General features: G+C 49.4%; 1 protein-coding gene across 1 annotated transcript; it reads right to left on the bottom strand.

Annotated features, from left to right (window-relative positions):
* Window positions 1-238: 238 nt before the first annotated feature.
* On the bottom strand, window positions 239-13,021 carry dyrk3 (dual specificity tyrosine phosphorylation regulated kinase 3). Its single transcript, XM_080846222.1, has 3 exons — window positions 11,639-13,021; window positions 10,052-10,170; window positions 239-5,519 (listed from the first exon to the last, which is right to left on the bottom strand). The coding sequence occupies exons 1-3, from the start codon at window positions 11,682-11,684 to the stop codon at window positions 3,867-3,869; spliced, it is 1,818 nt and encodes a 605-aa protein (XP_080702348.1). The 5' UTR covers window positions 11,685-13,021; the 3' UTR covers window positions 239-3,866.
* Window positions 13,022-20,000: the final 6,979 nt, after the last annotated feature.

The following is a 20,000-nucleotide window of genomic DNA, read 5'->3' as shown; positions in this document are numbered from 1 at the left end:
TTGTCACAACTCTGACCTTGACATGAAACACACACTTTAAAGGCAGCAGCAGTGTGTCAGCAGAAAGAAACCTCAGACAACCCCCCTCACACACACACACACACACACACACACACACACACACACACACACACACACACACACACACACACGGAACACACACACGGAACACTCAGAGCACACACACACACACAGCACACAGCTCTCAAGGACAAAGAGATCAATTCATGTTATTGACTTTTTATTTTTCTTTAGAAAAAGAAAATAGTAAGAACTAATACAAGCTCATTTTGGTTACTTTACACAATTGTCATTATCCACGTCGTCATGGTCACCGAGTCCTTGTATACATTTTGATTTTCTCATGCTCTGAAAACCGGGGCCCAACATCTATCAACACAAACAACGGCTGGGAAAAGGAAACCAATGACATTTAAACCATACATTATACAGCTCTGTGTCATGACATCACACACACACACACACACCATACATTATACAGCTCTGTGTCTCCGTGTCTATCGCTTCGTTTTAAAACCTCATCGTCATGGTGAGGCGACACACACCGCACTCGAACAGAAGAAAGAGAAAACCAGAGAGAGAGATAAGAGAGTCAAAGTCCCTAATGCGCAGAGCTGAGTCTCATCAAGTGGGATTGGTTGAAGGCACAGGATTGGACGGCCCCCTCTGGACGAGGGAGCTGTGTACCACTAACAGAGAGAGAGAGAGAGAAAGAGAGAGAGATAAAAGATAGACGGAGGGAGAGAACCAGAGAGAGAGAGAAAGAGAAAGAGAGGGCTAGAGAGAGAGAGAGAGGATGAGAAAGAGAGAGAGAGGATGAGAAAGAGAGAGAGATGGCTAGAGAGAGAGATAAAGAGAGAGAGAGTTGTCACTCATCACTTGATGTTTGTTTTGGAGAGAAAGCTGTGAGAGAGAGAGAGAAGGGACAGGGAGCCGGTCTTTGACTCCGGCCGGTCGGTGACTGAGGTTGAGATCTGATTCAGCTTTATTGCGGAGGTAGACTGACCACAGTGGATGTTCCCCTCGGTCTCCTGAGACACACACTCCCAGATGACAGGGTCTGGAGCACACACACACGCTAACATGCTCACACACACACACACTGCCCTGTGTTCTGTTCTGTTGGTCACGGTTTCCCCTGAAGTCCAGCTCAGGAGTTGGAAGCACCATAATCATCGACTGTACCTGGGAACCCTATTACGTCTGGAATACACTCCTCTCTTTCCACACACACACACACACACATACACACACACACACACGTCACCTCCTAACGCCGTCTCACAGTGGGGTGGGGAGGACCTGAGAAGGTCTTTGGACCTAACAACAGTGACGGTCGCTCTCTAAGAAGCCTTAGGCATTGACCTGAAATATGCAGCAGGCTAAACGCTCCCCACACTGAACACCTGGTGAACTCCTGACCCCTCACCCTTAACCTTAACCTTGGTCCACAGGTTCCAACACGCCGTCGACCCGGAGGGCATACCTCTAGTTTCCAACAGTCATGCCCCTCATCACTAGTTCCTCTAAGAAACCACTGCTCTACCCAGGTCTCCTTGCATTCAATGCTCAACTGACGGTCACAAAAACGTGATTTAAAAAAAGACAAGAAGGCATTGATCTCCGTCTACTCTCTCATGTCAACATGAGCTATTAAACCAGAACATGCTTTCCTCTTAAAAACACTTAGCCAGAGTGCACACTAGTAAGACAGCCAGAGTGCACACTAGTAAGACAGCCAGAGTGCACACTAGTAAGACAGCCAGAGTGCACACTAGTAAGACAGCCATCTGATCAGACTAGACAGACCGGAAGAGTGCTAACTGCTGGACTGCTCTGGTACGATCGAAGCCCTTTGTGGTAGGAGATGGCTACGCCGAAGAGGGAGGTGTGCCACGCAGATCAGGCGCTAGCCGAGTGTGGAGGGTCCCTGGCGAGGGAGAGAGGGAGAGGGAGGGTCAGGTCCTTTTCCAGAGAGGGCAGCCATCTTTCTTCTTAGCATGGGAGCGATAACAGGAGAAGCCTCTCCACTCTGCCACAGCAAAGAGGGGGGGGAGGGGGCAACTTGGTCACAGCGAGAGGCGCGCACACACACACACACACACATACACACACACACACAACCCAGCAGGAGACACTGGGAGGCTACCCACAATGCCTCCTGACAGCAGGCTAGCAGGCAGGGGGTGATTTGGAACACACCCTAGCTGGCCCTGGCCAGGCGCCCCACATGAAGGGTGTGTCTGGGGGGGGGGGGGGGATTACTTCAGGGGGAGGGACGGGACAGGACGGGACGGAACAGGACAGGAATAACCGAGTCTGGACAGATCCGGTCCCGACCCAACCCGACGCTCCCGACCTCCATCGCCAAGAAGGAAGGGACTAACCTCTCGGTTACTACGGTAACACGTTTGCCAAGTAGTCGCTTTGCCAGGTGCAAGCAGATGGTTAGCGCGCTAAACTAACGCTAGCTAGCTAGTCTGTCTGTCTGTCTGTCTGTCTGTCCGGCTGTCTGCCTTTCCTCAAACACACTTCCCAGAGTTCATCACTCACCAGACCGACTTGACTACTTCCTTTCCCTTCACTCAGATCACGGGGCACCCTCCACCCTCCACCCTACCCCACCCCCATGCCCAGCGGCCACTTACTGCCCCCTCAGGTGCCATGCAGACCTTCTTCCACTGCCAGAGCTAACCCCTTGAGGGAAGTTCAGAGTGGGATCACAGACACACCTTTAGGAGGCCCAAAGAAGAAGACTTTAAAACAGAACAAACCTGATGACCTCTCTCTCTCTCTCTCACACACACACACACACACACACACACACACACACACACGTCGCTGCTAAGACTGGCCCCTGGGGCTCACCGCTGGAGACAGGAATAGACTCACACGGTAACGCCAGATACCAGGCCCACATGCAAGTGGAGGAGGAGGAGAAGAGACGACAAGAGAACGTAAGGCTGACTCACTGCTAAAGGTTGTGCTACTTTTCTCTCTGTGTACTTTGGGCTACGGGGCGCCTTAAAAAAAAACACAACAGGCTTTAGATCCCTCAGGGTCCTAGATCCTTTAGATCCCTCAGGGTCCTAGATCCTTTAGATCCCTTAGGGTCCTAGATCATTTAGATCGTTTAGGGTCCTAGATGCTTTAGGGTCCTAGATCCTTTAGATCCCTCAGGGTCCTAGATCCTTTAGATCCCTCAGGGTCCTAGATAGAACACTTAACCGGTCAGATATTAGTAAGCACACTAAAGCAACACCTCACAGGGTGCTACTCGTCTGACCAGTCTCTGCTAAGCCCTTTAAAGTTCACATAACAGTCAGCCCTTAAGAGTGTGGAGATGTACAGCATAGAAGGTGTGTGTGTGTGTGTGTGTGTGTGTGTGTGTGTGTGTGTGAGTGAAGGTGTGTCGTAGACTAAAGAGTGCTAACGTGACTTGAGTAGAAAGAGTAGTGTAAAATCCTGCCCATGCAGGGTGCGAACAGACAAACAGCATCAACAAGTTTCACCCAAATTCACCTCAACAGCATTATCCTCCCGAGGAACCTTTTAAAAACTCACATACCTTCACAAAGGCAGTTGGATGAAAACAAAACACAGCATCGTTGAAACTTAGTATAAAACTTTTTTTTTTTTTATCATGTCCTTTTTTTTTTTTTAACTTTTTTAGCTTGCTGGCTCACATTAAAAGTGTTTAAAACCGCTGAGTGTTGCCACTCGAACCGTACAAAACAAAAACAAAAAAATCAAAAACAAAAAAAAAGAGTCTAAAACCCAACACTATAAAACCTGTCCATGTCCCTGCAGGGGGTAGAGGGGTTGGGGGGGTGGGGGGCGCAACTCTACGAGACGAGTTTGGGAAGCACAGTGCGTAGCGGTATACTCCCGCCCGAGTCGCCCATCATGTTGGTCCGCAGTTTGCTGGTGGCGGGCGCGATGCCCGGGGGGGGCACCTTGGAGATGATGCTGGGGAACGAGGTGCTGTGCTCCGTAGTCGACCGCTTGGGCACCAGCGTCTTCTCGGTGCCGGCGCCACCCGCGGGCACGGGCTTGGGCAGCCGCTTGTAGAGCCAGGGGTGGCGCATGGCCTGCACGGGCGTCATGCGCGTGGCCGGGTCCCAGTCCAGACACTTCTTCAGGAAGTCGATGAAGGTGGGGTCGTCCGAGCCCTTGAGCACGGTGACCCACTCCTTGCTGCCGGGCGGGCCGCGCATCTTGCCGCGGCGGGAGCGCGTGCCGTTGAGCACCACGGCGCCGTTGGCCAGCGTGCTGGCCGTGCAGTAGCGCGGGTGCCCCTTGGAGTTGATGAAGTTCTTGGCGCGCTTGGACTGTTCCAGAAGCTTCTGCGGCGGCATGCCCAGCACCTCCATCATGCAGGCCAGCTGGTCGCCCTCGTCCTCGCCGGGGAAGAGCGGGTAGCCCGTCAGCAGCTCGGCCAGGATGCAGCCAAAGCTCCACATGTCGATGGGCATGCCGTAGCGCGAGCCCAGGATGACCTCGGGCGCGCGGTAGAAGCGCGACTGGATGTAGGTGTAGACGCGCTGGTGGTCGAAGCAGCTGGAGCCGAAGTCGATGACCTTGATGCCGCTGCGGCCCTGCTGCTTGAGCAGGATGTTCTCGGGCTTGAGGTCGCAGTGGATGATCTTGTTGCGGTGGAGCGCCTCCAGGCACTGCAGGATGGAGTGGGCGAACTTGCGCACCAGGGGCAGGCTGAAGCCCTGGAACTTGTTGCGCTTGATGAGCTCGTAGAGGTTCATGCTGAGGAGTTCGAAGGTCATGCAGATGTGGTTGCGGAAGGTGAAGTGCTCCACCATGTGCACCACGTTCAGCGCGCCCGTCTTGTCCTGCTTGCGCAGGTGCTCCAGGATGCGGATCTCCTCGGCAGCCTGACGGTGGAAGCGCTTCTCATTGCGCACCATCTTCAGCGCCAGGTGCTGGTGCAGCTTGTGGTCGTACACCTTGGCCACCTGGCCGAAGCTGCCCTTGCCGATGACCTTGAGGAACTCGTAGCGGTAGGCCAGGTGGTCGTGAGGCACGTGGATGTAGCCGCCCTGGTCGTCGTCGTAGCCGTTGTTGTTGGAGCCGCCCGCCACGCTCTGGATCTTCTTGGCGTTGGGCCCCAGGAAGTAGACGTCGGGGTAGCTGTGGATCTCCTGCAGCTCCAGCGGCGTGAGCTGCAGCCGGTACTGCTTCAGCGCCTGGTCCGGGTTCAGCGTGCCGGCGGGCCTGGCCGTAGTCTTCGCGGCGCCGGAGGAGGGGGTGGTGGTGTCGCTGGACTTGGCCGAGCCGTTGCTGTCCACGCTGCGCTCCTTGGCGAGCGAGGGCTGGCTCTTCACGCCCGCCGGCACGCCGTTGCCCATGGCAACGCCGGCGATGCCGTTCTGCTGGCCCGCGGCGCTCAGCTTGCGGTTGTAGGCGTCCTCGTAGAGGTACTTCACCTTCATCTGGCCAGTGCGAGCTCCATGGTGGTCCTTCATCATGGGCTTATTCACAGTCTACAGAGACCAAGGGAACACACAAGCACACAGACTGTTAGGACACTGGGGACCATAGACGTCTAAGCTGGGGACCATAGACGTCTCCATCACGGGCTTATTCACAGTCTAGAGAGGCAAGCACACAGACTGTTAGGACACTGGGGACCATAGATGTTTAAGCAGGGGACCATAGACGTCTAAGCTGGGGACCATAGACGTCTAAGCTGGGGACCATAGACGTCTCCATCATGGGCTTATTCACAGTCTAGAGAGGCAAGCACACAGACTGTTAGGACACTGGGGACCATAGATGTTTAAGCAGGGGACCATAGACGTCTAAGCAGGGGACCATAGACGTCTAAGCTGGGGGCCATAGACGTTATCATCATGGGCTTATTCACAGTCTAAAGAGGCAAGCACACAGACTGTAGGGACACTGGGGACCATAGATGGCTAAGCTGGGGACCATAGATGGGTAAGCATGACTAAACATGTTATATTCGTTATGGGTCGTGTCATGTGCCGTGTCATGTGCCGTGGGTATGACAGAGAGTAGTCACACATCAGAATGGCATGTAACACTTGTTTCTCATATAACACATCAGTATTGTCACGGCTTTGCCTGGCTCCTCCTCCTCTGTGTGCTTCATCTATCTCATACAGGTGAGCGGGGCGCAGGTGTTGGGTGTTGCCCTAATTGCTTCCCGGTCGGGACCATAAAAGCGCGTCAGATGAGACTAGAGGAGGCCGCCGCTGCTTCGTCTCCCCCGCACCGACTTTGTTTTGCTTATTCACTTCACCTCACAATACTGATTGCTGACACTTTTATTTTCCAATTACTACTTCAATACTGACTTTACTTAAACCATTCTGTTCAGTTTGATTTACTTTAATAAATATAATATATACATCGTTCCTGAAAGTGTGGCATTCCCGTCTCTGTTCCATGCCCTGAGCCAGGCTTGTAACAGTATGGAAATATTTATGATGTAAATGGACAGTCAGAACACTTTGACAGTGGGGGAAACTACAGCTGGCACCGTTTGTGTGTGTGTGTATGCATATATATGCATATGTTGACGTTATGTTCCATGTTAATCACACACACACACACACACACACAATGAAATGGCAGTCATGAGTGTGTTTGAGGGCGGCCCAGTTCAGTGTCAGCAGGGCGTCTCCTGTTCCAGTTTTACACTAGCCAGCGCTACAGCGCTCCAGAGCCAAGCTATCTGTTAGCAGCGCTACAGATCTAGCCAGCGCTACAGCGCTCCAGAGCCAAGCTATCTGTTAGCAGCACTAGCCAGCGCTACAGTGCTCCAGAGCCAAGCTATCTGTTAGCAGCACTAGCCAGCGCTACAGTGCTCCAGAGCCAAGCTATCTGTTAGCAGCACTAGCCAGCGCTCCAGAGCCAAGCTATCTGTTAGCAGCACTAGCCAGCGCTACAGAGCCAAGCTATCTGTTAGCAGCGCTACAGATCTAGCCATTGATTAGCAGTGGGTGACCGGGTTTAATCAGGACACACACGCACGCTTCATCAATACCTGGCACATGCCACTCTGTCAAAACCAGGGAGCCCTTTCTCCTAAACACAGTCACACAGTCACACACACCCACACACACACACACAGCCCACTCGTGCTTGGCTGGATACAGGCTGCTCTGAGGGGAGTGTGCTGTTGCTAGGGGAGATGTGGCAGGAGTGTGTGTGTGTGTGTGTGTGTGTGTGACAGACGTGGGTTGGACCAGACAAGAAGATGCCAAACTGGTAGAACAGGATGTGAGCACACAAGGCCTGCGGGCGAACACACACCGAGGTGAGATGGCACAGAGAAACGGCCGTCACCTCACACACACACACACACACTCTCACACACACACACACACACACAGGGAGCTTAAGACCATCACAGAGAAACGGCTGTCACCTCCACACACACACTGGGAGCTCAAACCCATCACAGAGAAACGGCCGTCACCTACACACACACACACACACACACACACACACGCAGGGAGCTAAAGACCATCACAGAGGCCGAGAGGAGAGAGAGAGAGATCTCTTGTCGAGTCGTTGCCTCGGCCATTTCAACAGATTTCACTGGTGGAAAGAAAACTCCCCCTCACCCTCAAGATTACAGGGTGGAGATGTGGAAGGACATTTAGAGCAACTTTACATGTTCGAGGACACCGGGAGACAACCCACTGGATCAGGCTTGGAGAAAATGAAAACACACACGGAATGTATGCGTGTGTGTGTGTGTGTGTGTGAGTGGCTAATCCATTAACTAGCCGGTGTTATCCTGCCCAATGTTTAAATTAGTCCAAGCTGCACAATCCTGTTAAGAGGACAATGGGCTGCAGAGCTGATAGAGGCCGTGTGTGTGCGTGTGTGTGTGTGTGTGTGTGTGTGTGAGGCCGTGTCAAAGAGGGCGCACGCGGAAAAGAGGTCAGCTCGATAAAACTCTGCAATAAAGTTACTCTGCAGGGAGAGCGAGAGAGAGATGAAGAGAGAGAAAGAGAGAGATGGAGAGAACACTTTTATTGGCTAATTTTTCTGATACTCAATTAGTGCGAACGAGTATCAACGGTCATATAAAGCTCATATTTGTAAAATAAATAGACTGAATGGATAGAGAGAGAGAGATAGAGAGTGAGACAGAGAGAGGGAAGGAGGGGGAGAGGGAGGAAGAGAGAGAGAGAGAGAGAGAGAGAGAGAGAGAGAGAGAGAGAGAGAGAGAGAGAGAGAGAGAGAGAGAGAGAGAGAGAGGGAGGGAAGGAGGGGGAGAGGAAGGGAAGGAGGAAGAGCGAGAGAGAGAGAGCGTCAGATGAAGAAGAGAGGCCAGACCAAAACACCAAAATAGGCTTGGCACAGGAGAGGGATACTGAAGGGGCCGGCCGAATAAACCTGCTGGCTGTCCGTCTGTCTCGTCTCGTCTCCCCAGACAGACACACACACTCCATCATGATCATCCTCGCCACGAAACCTCTCCAGTGGAAATGGCTTCATGTAGGGTTTAAACACAGTAGCCCCCCAACACACACACAGATTTCTTTTAATTACGTGGGGTTAGGCTGATGGGGTGTTTGGCAATGCTAGGGAGTGGAGGCTGACAGGGGGGGCAATTAAGACTGAGGCACTCGGGGAGCGGAGGTAGCACACACACACACACACACACACACACACACACACACACAGTTCCCTGGTCCAGCCCCACATCACACAGAGCGGAGATAGCGTATTGGGTGTTTGAGCAAGATCATCTGACGGTCAGCCCGGCGCTTCCGGGCGCCTGAAGAGCTAGCGCTGTGTCGCGCACCGCTCAGCACTACGCCAAAGCGCCGCGGCACCCTCGATAACGAAGCTCATCTATCAGCGCAAACGAAGGGGACGGGACGGCGTCGCAGCGTTGCGTAACTGTACGGGGACGAAGGAGCCGGCTGAAGGGGAATCGATGAGACAGGCAGGAAGATAAATGGGGCGCACCTCAAAATGAAAGACATAATGTATCCAAGACAGGGACCGCCTGGCCGGGCTGCTTATACCAGCGGCTCACACACGCACACCACACACACACACACACACACACACACACACACACAGACACACACACACACACACACGCACACACACACCAGGCTGATTATACCAGCGGCTCATTTCCACTGCAAGGGGTATAAATAGAGAGAGGGTGTGGGAGCATCCAGCAGGGACCACAGCTCAGCTGAGAAGGATGCCCACCCCGACGTGTGTGTGTGTGTGTGTGTGTGTGTGTGTGTGTGTGTGTGTGTGTGTGTCTGCAAAACAGCAGCAGCAGGCACATGCCAGAGAGATGACGAGTGTGAGCAAGCCACAGCTTGATATACTCACACACACACACACACACACACAAACTCAACAACAGGCACATGTACAAAAACCCAACAACACACACACAAATGCAACACACACACACACACACACACCCACCCACCCATCCACCCACCCACCAACACAGGAATGCCCGGTGTGATTGGGGAAATGACAAATGGCATACATGACAACTGTGTGTGTGTGCTTGCCTGCCTAGAGCACAGAGCCACAGGAATGACAACTGTGTCGTTCTTAGTGCCTGGGCAGAGGCAGAACCAGCACACACACACACCACACACACACACACACACACACACACACACACACACACACAGACACAGTCACACAGACACACAGCCCGTTTCATGTGTTAGTGGGTCAAATTTTCAAGTCCACTTATTCCCAACAATCTATTCAGAAAAGCTTCCTGCTCAACTGACTGGCCACATAGGGAATCCAGTCTGGCAGCTACACCAGTCTGGCCCCCCCCAGACGGACGGACGGACACACACACACACACACACACCCCCCACACACACACACAACCCAAGCCTGGAGGAGAGCCATGTGCCACTGACCCCGAGGATGTCCCGGACGGGGCCAGGAGCTGGGAAGCGGAGAGAGGAAGTGTGTGTAGTGTGTGTGTGTAGTGAGGTGTGTGTGTGTGTAGTGAGGTGTGTGTGTGTGTACTTACGGAGTGTTTGGGGAGCGGGGGGAGTCCGGCGGGGCTGTGTCCGTTGAGGTCGGCGGCGTTCTCGTTGACTATGTGGTCCGTGCGCATGTAGGAGTCATAGAGGCCGTCCCCATGTCTCGCTGCGTGGTTGAGGAAAAACACGGGCATTCAGATCAGCGTGCCACCATCCAAACACATCCACAGAAAAAGAAAGAAACTCAAAACCCCAAAGCAAAGGGGACACGAAAGAGTGGAAAAGCCCAGCAGCGAGCGAGCGAGGTGATCAGGTATCCATATCCGTCCTGCTCTGCGCTGTGCTACCTGTGCAAGTGTGTAAGTGTCCTTGCCTCCTGTCTCACACCCTGGCTGTGCTACCTGTGTGTGTGTGTGTGTGTGTGTGTGTCCTTGCCCCGTCTCACACCCTGGCTAAAGTGGGCAGCTGGTGCATCAAGCAGCTTTATGAAAGCCTCGGGTTGAGGAGGGGGGGGGCGTTACCACGCAGCAGGTACATACGTCAGAGCCCAGTCTGCTTCCACCTCCATGCCAACAGAAACAGACTCTCAGGAGAGGATGAGCCCTGCCAGCCGGGGACAGCCCAGCGCTAGCCGCCTCTCATTAGCGCTACAGTCTGTCTGCGAGAGAGAATGACTCGCTCGCACCACCGCCTCCAGCGGCACCGGGAGCTCGGCCCCGCGGCGGCCACGAGACAGGGACAGACACCGGCGCGCCGCGCACGCAGCTCGGCAGCAACATGCACGGGCTTGCAAAAGACACTTCAGAAAACATTAGGCTCCAGAGGACGACAAATGAGGCCCATTTCACAACATGTCTGTCTTGTGTTGTCTCAGTTTAACCCTCTGCAGTGTGTCGATGCTACCGTGACTATGGCATGCTTTTATCGGTATTACGTGTTAGGTAATATGGTGTCAGTGTCACTGCGTATTATCTAATGCAGGTGAACATATTTCAAGACGATTGCCGAGGCAGAGATTTGCCCATTGAAGACGCCTGTCAGGTCAATGGGATAAAGATTAGGCGTCTTAATACAGAACGTACCCCTGGAGTTTGTTCCCGTTCATAATAATCCCGTTCATAAATCTGAACAGCTGCAATTGACGACAATATGACAGATCGGAGCATACACGCACGCACACACAGAGTGAAATAACTGCTGACTTAAGGTTTAAAGCCTTCTCTACGATCACACTTACTGCACATGCTTGAGTTCGACGTGCTCGCATCAACAGCCGGACGAGAAAGTGAAAATGTTTCTATACTTTTTGTTTTGTTTATGTTCGTCCACCACAGCGTAGTTTAGCAGGCCAACAAAGCTGTGATTGTGACATCACAGTCTGACCTATGCTAATCGCCAATACTTGGGCAATCAGTGTAAGGACTCGCACTGCGTGCAGGACAAACTGGCTTTGTTTATCACTCAACACCCCCAAGGCACCAAACACAGAAGCAGCAATGGTTCCGTATGGACCCGGAAGGGCCACGCAACAATAGTCCTGTAACAAGGCAACCAGGCAAAGTTCTCGCATGCTGGCACTGACCAGAAAATGGAGACAATTAATAAAAGGATAATGACACAGAGGATGACGTTACCTGCAGTGATGGGACCGCCGTCTGGCTTTCTGCTTAAAATCATCATGGTTGCAGTTAGGCATACAACCCAGCATCAAATTAAGTCCAGGAAAAATGTTGAGGGGATGAGTTAAATCAATAACTAATATAAAAACTGATAAAATGTGTTTACAGGATAAGAGTCCATTTGGAGGTTGTAAAAAATGCAGTTCGTATCCCCCGCCTGAAGAAACTTTTTGGAATATGTTCTGACGAAAAACATCCCAATCAATGAGTGGTTGTTTGTTTCAGCAGCAGGGCAAGTATGTCCAGTTTCCCCGTTCAGAGAATTTGCATGATCCGTTGGTGCAGCTCTTCAGATAAGCCCGTGGTTTCAGGTGGAATAAACGGCTTGTTACTAAATTGTTTCCCAACCGTTCATGATTTACAAATCAACGTAAATTCAACACTTGCCACAGACGCCTTGACAACTACCGCTTACGTTATTAACAAGATCAACTTCTTTACCTGAGTTGGTTACATTAAGTGTTCATGAAAGCTGACCTATCAAGTAAGGGAAGATAGGGGTGACCACAGTTGAAGGCACTAAGTGGTCTGTGAAAACTTAATTCCTAATGAATAATGCAACTCTCATCCAGCTCAATGATCACTGGCAACTTCATAAGCAGCTTCTCCCGTGCACTTCTTTTCAACGCCAACAGTGGTCGACTAGAAATTATATCCTGATCAGTGTTTATCCAATGTTAGTTAGCTATTATGGCTGAATAAGTAGCAAGAAAGTTACCACTGTGGCAATTGACTAGATAGCGAGTTAACCTATTTTCGCCGAGGTTAATCCGCTTATCGTAGTTATGGCTACTTGTTTCCCTGAGCGTTTTCTCAGAACGTGCACCGCTTTGTTTTCAACAACTTGATGCCAACCAAGTTCCATGGATAAGAGATCAGTTTCCGTCAACTAGCAGCAGTGCAAAAACAGTCGTCCACATAAGCACCGCTCCTTAAGAGAAAAATAGTAAGAGTCCAAGAAATACAACACTGTCGGCCCCAGGTACTCCGTGCCTCGCTCTGATTGTGGATTGTTTCATCAATCCAGAGAACCATCCCAACTAGGCAGAAAAGTCGAATGTGCAAATTCCAAGGGTAGACAGTTTTTCTTGTTAGCCAGCTAGCTGAGTGCTAGATAAGACAGCTCTCTAAGCCAGCTATCGCTAACTAGCTTGTTAGCAAGAATAGCTAACGCTAGCTAGCCAAATAGTCGTCCGTGCTCCGGACTGGTTAAGAGATTTATTATTGCTGGATAGGCCGATCTCAACTCACGACAAAGCGTCCATAGTCGGTGAAAAACTGTGAGAGCCTGTAAGAAGATGCCTTCGGAATTCGTGTCAGCAATACATCGAGCGTCCTCAGTCCGTCGTCTCGATAGCATGGGTCCAAATCAATTTGATACCTTTGCTTGTTGCTAAGAGCGTCTTCTGTTGGCTCCGCGTCGCGTCATCAGCCTAGAAAGTGGGGGACGGCATAGGGCGTGGTATATCATAGATGCCATGGTGGCTCAATGTCGGCAACAACCCAGATTCACTCTAGACATCTGTCAGGCCAGTTGTTTAACCTATTGTAAAGATATTTTCCTATTGGGATCCCCTACTAAAAGTAAAGCATATTATACTTGTATTGTATACACAGTCTTTCTTTTATGCCGGCCCTTATTGATTCTGGCGAGTGGCCTCAGTCCTACTATTTCAAACTTTTCCAAATCTGCTGTGCTCCTAACGAAGTGACTGAATGCAATACATTTTTCAACTGAAGAAGCTTGTCCTTGTTCTCAACAGCGTGTGCCCTAGGTGGACTACTGTGTTATATGTCCTCATCAGCTGTGCAAACAGAGTAAAACAGTAAACAAATGATGTCCTCATCAACTGTGCACACAGAGCAAACAGTAAACAAATGTGTAAATCACACAATAATCGTGGCTCTGTGTCTGTATGAATGGACGTATATCTTTGTATACTTAGCATCAGTACTCATAAGAGAAATAATAATCATAATATTAATAATAATCATAAACCTTGGTGCATGCGTCTCCTGCTCCCTAAGGCCCAGTTATGGGTCAGCCTTGATTGGAGGTTCGGAGTCGGTGGGAGAAGAGGGCAAAGTTGTGTTTCACACGGTTGCATTGAGGCACGCATACACTGCCACTGAGACCGTAGTGAGCGCTATTCATAGAAGTCTTACTGGTCTCGTCTATATTTACCTCAACAAATAACATATTGACACCATTTTGGGGCTGACCCCTTGGCAGCTGGCCACTTGTGAAAGCTATCTGGCAGAGGTGGGGGTGGTGGTGGAGGGGGGACTGGGTTATTGGGGTTAGGGGTGTCCATCAAGCATAGTGCCTCTTGAGGACCTGTCCCTCTCAATTTGGTCTCGTCTATTATGATGGACACTCACACCTGTGTCACGGTTGTGGCCACAGCTTGAGAGGCACAGGGGGGGTGCCCTTGACCAGAGACCAGAGGCTCGTCCAAAATTGGGCATTGGAAGGAAGTGGGAGGGAGGCTCGCTGTTCAGCGCTCTCTGGGTTTCTGCTCATGAGGAAAGCGAAGAAGAAGAAGAGGCCCACTAGCAGGTCACATGTGCACACAAAAACTAGGAACTAGAGGAGGAACTGTTCCCTGCTTTTCTGTGAAGTAATAATCGGTCATTGAACTCCAACACTTAAAAAAACACGGCCTTGGTGACCCCCTCAGCGTTTGTCTTGCTGGAGCGATGCTGCCCTCTAGTGGTGGTCTTGATGCTCAAACAGCGCGGCAATTCAAGCGAAAACAAACAGAAAGAAAATGTGCATGTCACAGGTTCACACGAGACACATAAAAGGAGCTCTGATAGTGTACTGCTGTGGAGTGTCACACTTTCCCCAGTGTCGAATGAAGGACGGCTTTATCAGCGGGACGCCTTTTTAGTTACGTACAGCCACATCCTAACAGCGTGTGCCCTCGGTGGACTACTGGAAGTGTAGTGTGCTGAAGCGTCAAGTTAAACGTTAAAGTACAATGTTGTGTTTTACGCACTCGTGTTGATGTCCTTCATCAGCTGTGCACACAAAGTGCCTCAGGGCCTGTGGGACAGTAAACACATGTGTAAATCATACGGTAACGGTGGATCTGTGTAACCAGAAATAAAACCTTGCTGTGTGTGTAGGTCTTTCTTTCCCCCACTTGTTGTAAATTCATGATCTATGCATCACATGGGTCAGTGCTGGCAAAAGACTGTCGCACAATGACTTTAGTTCATTCAAAACATGCACGTTGTCAAAACTGTAAAACTGAAAATCACATGGCAAAGAACAGCGACTTTATTCATTGCATTACTTTCAACAACATCCCTCCCCTCAAGCCATCAACACCCTCTGTTCCCATTACACATGGAACCGACAGAGAGGGAGAGAGAGAGAGAGAGAGAGAGAGAGAGAGAGAGAGAGAGAGAGAGGGAGAGAGAGAGAGAGAGAGAGAGAGAGAGAACTAACAGACAGACAGAACTAAGAGAAATGGAAGAACAGAGAGAGATCACCAAAAGATCCAAATGAACAGGGCGAGAACTGGGCGATAGAATGAAGCTTAGGATGTGAAAGAAGAGAGCGCCCTCTCGTGGTCACAGACCTCTTCTACAATTTAATGGAACCAGCCCCAGACAGTCATGATTACCTTTTATAGAGGAGCTGACTGGTGCATCCCAACAGGTTTTTAAAATATATTGATAATATTTTACACTCTTAATCAAAGACCTGAATGTTCAAGACCACGTGAGAGAATATTTGGCTACAAAGCCACTCAGAAGGAGGACACCTCCAACAGCCGAAGAGATGACATGTTTTTACTGGTCTTGTCTCAGTGCACCATTGTCTTCACACACCGCCTCAGAACAAGAACAGAACGATCCAAAGATGCTTAAGTATTTTCATATATGTATTGCATTCAGATGCTTAAGTATTTTCATTTAATCAGTTAATAAATTATCTTTTGCTTTAAACCTTTACTCTGTGTGGTCTCCCCATTTTATGTTACCTCCACATCGAGCCATGTGGTCCTAACACTGGTCAGATGGTCCTGTCCTACAAGACTGGCCCAGCCACCTGTGAATGTGGAGAAGCAGACCACACAATGGAGCACTGCCTTGTCTTCACCCTACTACCCAACCCCTGCAGCCCAAAGAGCCTTGCAGTTTTCAACAACAATGCAAAGGACTGTGTAATGAAATGGGAAACTGCCATATAAACGCTTCAGTGAAACGAAAAGAAGAAGAAGTGCACCATTTGGATAGAAGCAGTTGGAATATTTATGATTAGACTAAATCCACTTTGCTCATCTAAATGTCTTTAGAACAGCTGTTTGCATCTCTCTCCCTCTCTCTCTCTCCCTCTCTCTCTCTCTCACTCTCTCTCTCTCTCTCTCTCTTTCTCTCTCTTGTTCTTTCTCCTGCTCTTTCTTCTCTCAGATGCCAGAAAGGGAGAGTTGTGAAAGGCCCTTGCTCAATGTGGTGTGTTATGTGGATCATTCATAATGCATGTGGTGTACACAGCCATGCAGTGGTCTGGGAGACCTGCCGTCAGACATAGCTTTGGAGTGCTGACTTATTGAAGAGGAGGGCACTTTGGGCAAGGGCGCACAGAATAGGAGAGGGACATGGAGTTAAGAGAGGTTCTTGTGTACTTTAGAGGAGAGGGGCATGGAGTTAAGAGAGGTTCTTGTGTACTTTAGAGGAGAGGGGCATGGAGTTAAGAGAGGTTCTTGTGTACTTAAGAGGAGAGGGGCATGGAGTTAAGAGAGGTTCTTGTGTACTTAAGAGGAGAGGGGCATGGAGTTAAGAGAGGTTCTTGTGTACTTAAGAGGAGAGGGGCATGGAGTTAAGAGAGGTTCTTGTGTACTTAAGAGGAGAGGGGCATGGAGTTAAGAGAGGTTCTTGTGTACTTAAGAGGAGAGGGACATGGAGTTAAGAGAGGTTCTTGTGTACTTTATAAGAGTTTTTATGTCTTGGGTAGTTTCTGGTATCTGCCTAAGGACTGGAGTCTGGAGTGACTTCATGTGTTTAAGATCACTAGCTAACCTAGTAGGTAACCTAGGCAACTAAGAGACACACAGGTACTTAACCTACTACAGATTGCACTAGATGCACGTAACACACTAAACACATCATTACTATACGAAGAGTTCATTTGCAAAGACAGATATCTCTGTTTTAATGGATTTGCATGAATCATGTTTTTATTGGGCATTCCAGGACATGTCAGTCAAACTGCAGATGGGTTGTTTAATCAAAACAGCCCAACTGCAGTTTGACTGACATGTCCTTTGAGCGGCATTATTTAGCATGAAAGGAGCTATATAAATACAGTTGTATTATTATCATTATTATATATATGTCTTTGCAAATGAACTCTTCGTATATTAATGATGTGTTCAGTGTGTTAATAAGTGCATCCAGTGCAGTCTGTAGCAGATTAATGACCTGTGTGTCTCTTAGTTTAATAAATTCAATAAAATGGAGCTATCTGTCTTAGCAAATGAACTCTTCCTCGCTATCATCACAACTCTGGTGCATTCATCATTCATCTAGAGTTACTACTGACACGACCGCACCCCTAGACCCACACTCTCACTCTCTGTCTCAGATGCGGTGAGCTCATCATCTTTGTTTACTTTGTCACACATGTTTACAAACGTTGTTCCGCTGTGGTGCCACTTTATTTACAGCCTTTACTGGTCAAACGTGCAGACCCTTCTCTTGTGGTCATATGGTCTCAAATCCAAACTCTATCGAACATTTTTCCTCATCATCTTCCCATCTGAAGATCAGCCTCATGTGTGACATGTATTACCTGGTCTGTAGCATTCAGAGCGATGCTGTGATTGTAATTATATAATAATAATAATAATTATGAGTCGAGGAGTGGCTCACGACAACAGAACAAGATCAGATTAAAGGTGGACATTTTTATTATTTTATTCTTAATTTTTGTCTTTACATCTTTACACATACCTATACACATTCGATTCTCATGAACAAAAAGAGATTGCCAGACAGCAACAATCGTTCACATCCCCTACATATCCTTCAGGGGGTGAGTGGTAAAATAAGTTACCCACACGCACATGCACACACTCACACACTCACACACTCACTCTCACACACACACACACACACCAGTGTTCAACAGGATTCTACAGGGACTCCCGAGTCTGTACTGAAGTGTCAAACGGCCCTGGGCTCGTGACATATGGACTTCAGCTCTCCCACACACACACACGCACACAAACACACACACACACACATACACACACACGACCCCGGCTCGTGACATATGGACCTAAAGCTCTCCCACATGCTGCAGCCGAGGCAGAAAAGTCTGTCTGAAAGTCTGTACAGTACAATCACATCGGGCTACACACACACACACACACACACACACACACACACACACACACACACAAGGCACTGCCAGCAGAAACATGGCTGTATAGGAGCACCAGCCTGTGCATACAGTACAGTAACGTTACATACAACACACTACAACCCTCCATCCCCGCAAGGATACATCCCAGCCACTTGGGGGCGCTATCCCATTCTCCACAGCAGAGCAGCTGAGGAACACAGAGATCAAAGTGCTGGGGACATTACTGGCTCTGCAGGGACCCTCAGGGAGAAGTGAAACTGTGCTTTTGGTTGCTAAGGGAACGGGGGGGTGTTACTCTGACACTGGTGAGGTTTGTTCTTCTATTTGTTACTTTATTTCCCAAGCCAAGCCATTATTACCCACTCTGTGCTCTTTATCGTGTCATTATTAACCAATCTTCATCTTCATCATGTCAATGCCAAGCCATTATTACCCACTCTCTGCTCTTCATCATGTCAATGCTGATAATATGATCTATTGGTGGTTTTATTCAGTGTGGAGTGACTGCTTAGGAACTTAGAAACGCAGAAACTTCGGTACCTCCTTTACTGGTTCATAGGAAATCAGAGATCTCCTCATATCCCCACATGAACAACGGGCCCCTAGTTTACTAAAGGTTTGTGTGTTCTCCTACAAGAACAGATGACACCTGGCATTGACTGCAAACCACTGTCCAAGCTGATGTTATGACCACGCTAACAGGCAAATATTATACCACTCCAGGGCACAATAGCCTCAGCATATCCACTCTATTAATACACCGCTTGGCTGGAGTCAGTTCCAAGCTTGTATGGGCATTTCTTTATTAAATCAGGGTCTGTTTGGGGACCGTGGCCCCTGATCGTGGCCCCTGTTCAGTGTGAGTGTGTGAATGATGGAGCCTCGGTGATCCACCCAATCCCTGGCAGGCTTCTCTCCTTGAGCCTGGGTGAAGAGGGATGAACTCATCATAAAAAGACACCGATTGGGTCTTATATTGGGCCCCCCCCCACACACACACACACACACACACACACACACACACACACACACACACACACACACCCGCGGATCAGTGTTTGAGTTCCACCGCGGGGGGGGGGAGAGGTAAAACTAGTTTCCGAGTGCTCGAGGCGGCCTGGTCCTTACGTAAGCATTCACACACTCACACACACACACACACACACACACACACACACACACACCAAGTGCTCGAGGCGACCTGGTCCTTACGTAAGTATTCACACAACCAGAGAGTGGGCCGATGGAGCGTGGTTTGGCTCCAACGCAAAACATGTACACACACACACACACACACACACACACACACACACACACAAGCATGGACATGATTCCTGTAACAGTCGGAGTGCTTCTGAAAACTTCAACTCACACCTTTTCACATTTGGAATAGAATACAGTTTTAAAAAGTCTGCAATTGGACATGCTAGTTTATACAGTAGAGCAGGACAGTCATGTACGACCATCATCACTTCCCAATCTTTTCTTTTTTTTGGTCTGCTTAGTTTAAAATGTTCACATGCGACAGTATGGGTGATTTACAATGGCGAACGAGAGAATCTTAGCATGGCTACTCCTAGACTCCAAACAGCTTCAAACACCAAGTCAACTAAAGTCAACATCGCCAGCAGTTTAAAACAAGTTTAAAAAAATGGAGTATTATTGGGTTTATATAAAAGTACCTAACTGTCACTGTGACGTAAAGACTTATTGTTTTATTAAAGGAGATGAGTCTAATCCAAGAGATTTTTATGTGTTGGCATTTCAAGGGACTATCAAGCAGGACAAATCCTACAAGGATTGACAGAGCAGGAGTGCACATCCTGTGTGTGTGAAGTCACAGTAACAGATGTTCTCTGTGTGTGTGTGTGTGTGTGTGTGTGCGTTTGTGTACATGTATGTGTGAGAGTGTGTTTCTGCTGATATTTTCCCACC

This window comes from Sprattus sprattus, assembly GCF_963457725.1.
Source record: "Sprattus sprattus genome assembly, chromosome: 10".
In the NCBI taxonomy this organism is placed as follows: domain Eukaryota; kingdom Metazoa; phylum Chordata; class Actinopteri; order Clupeiformes; family Clupeidae; genus Sprattus; species Sprattus sprattus.
Note: the sequence above shows the minus strand (reverse complement) of the source record. Positions and strands in the feature narration are given on the sequence as shown.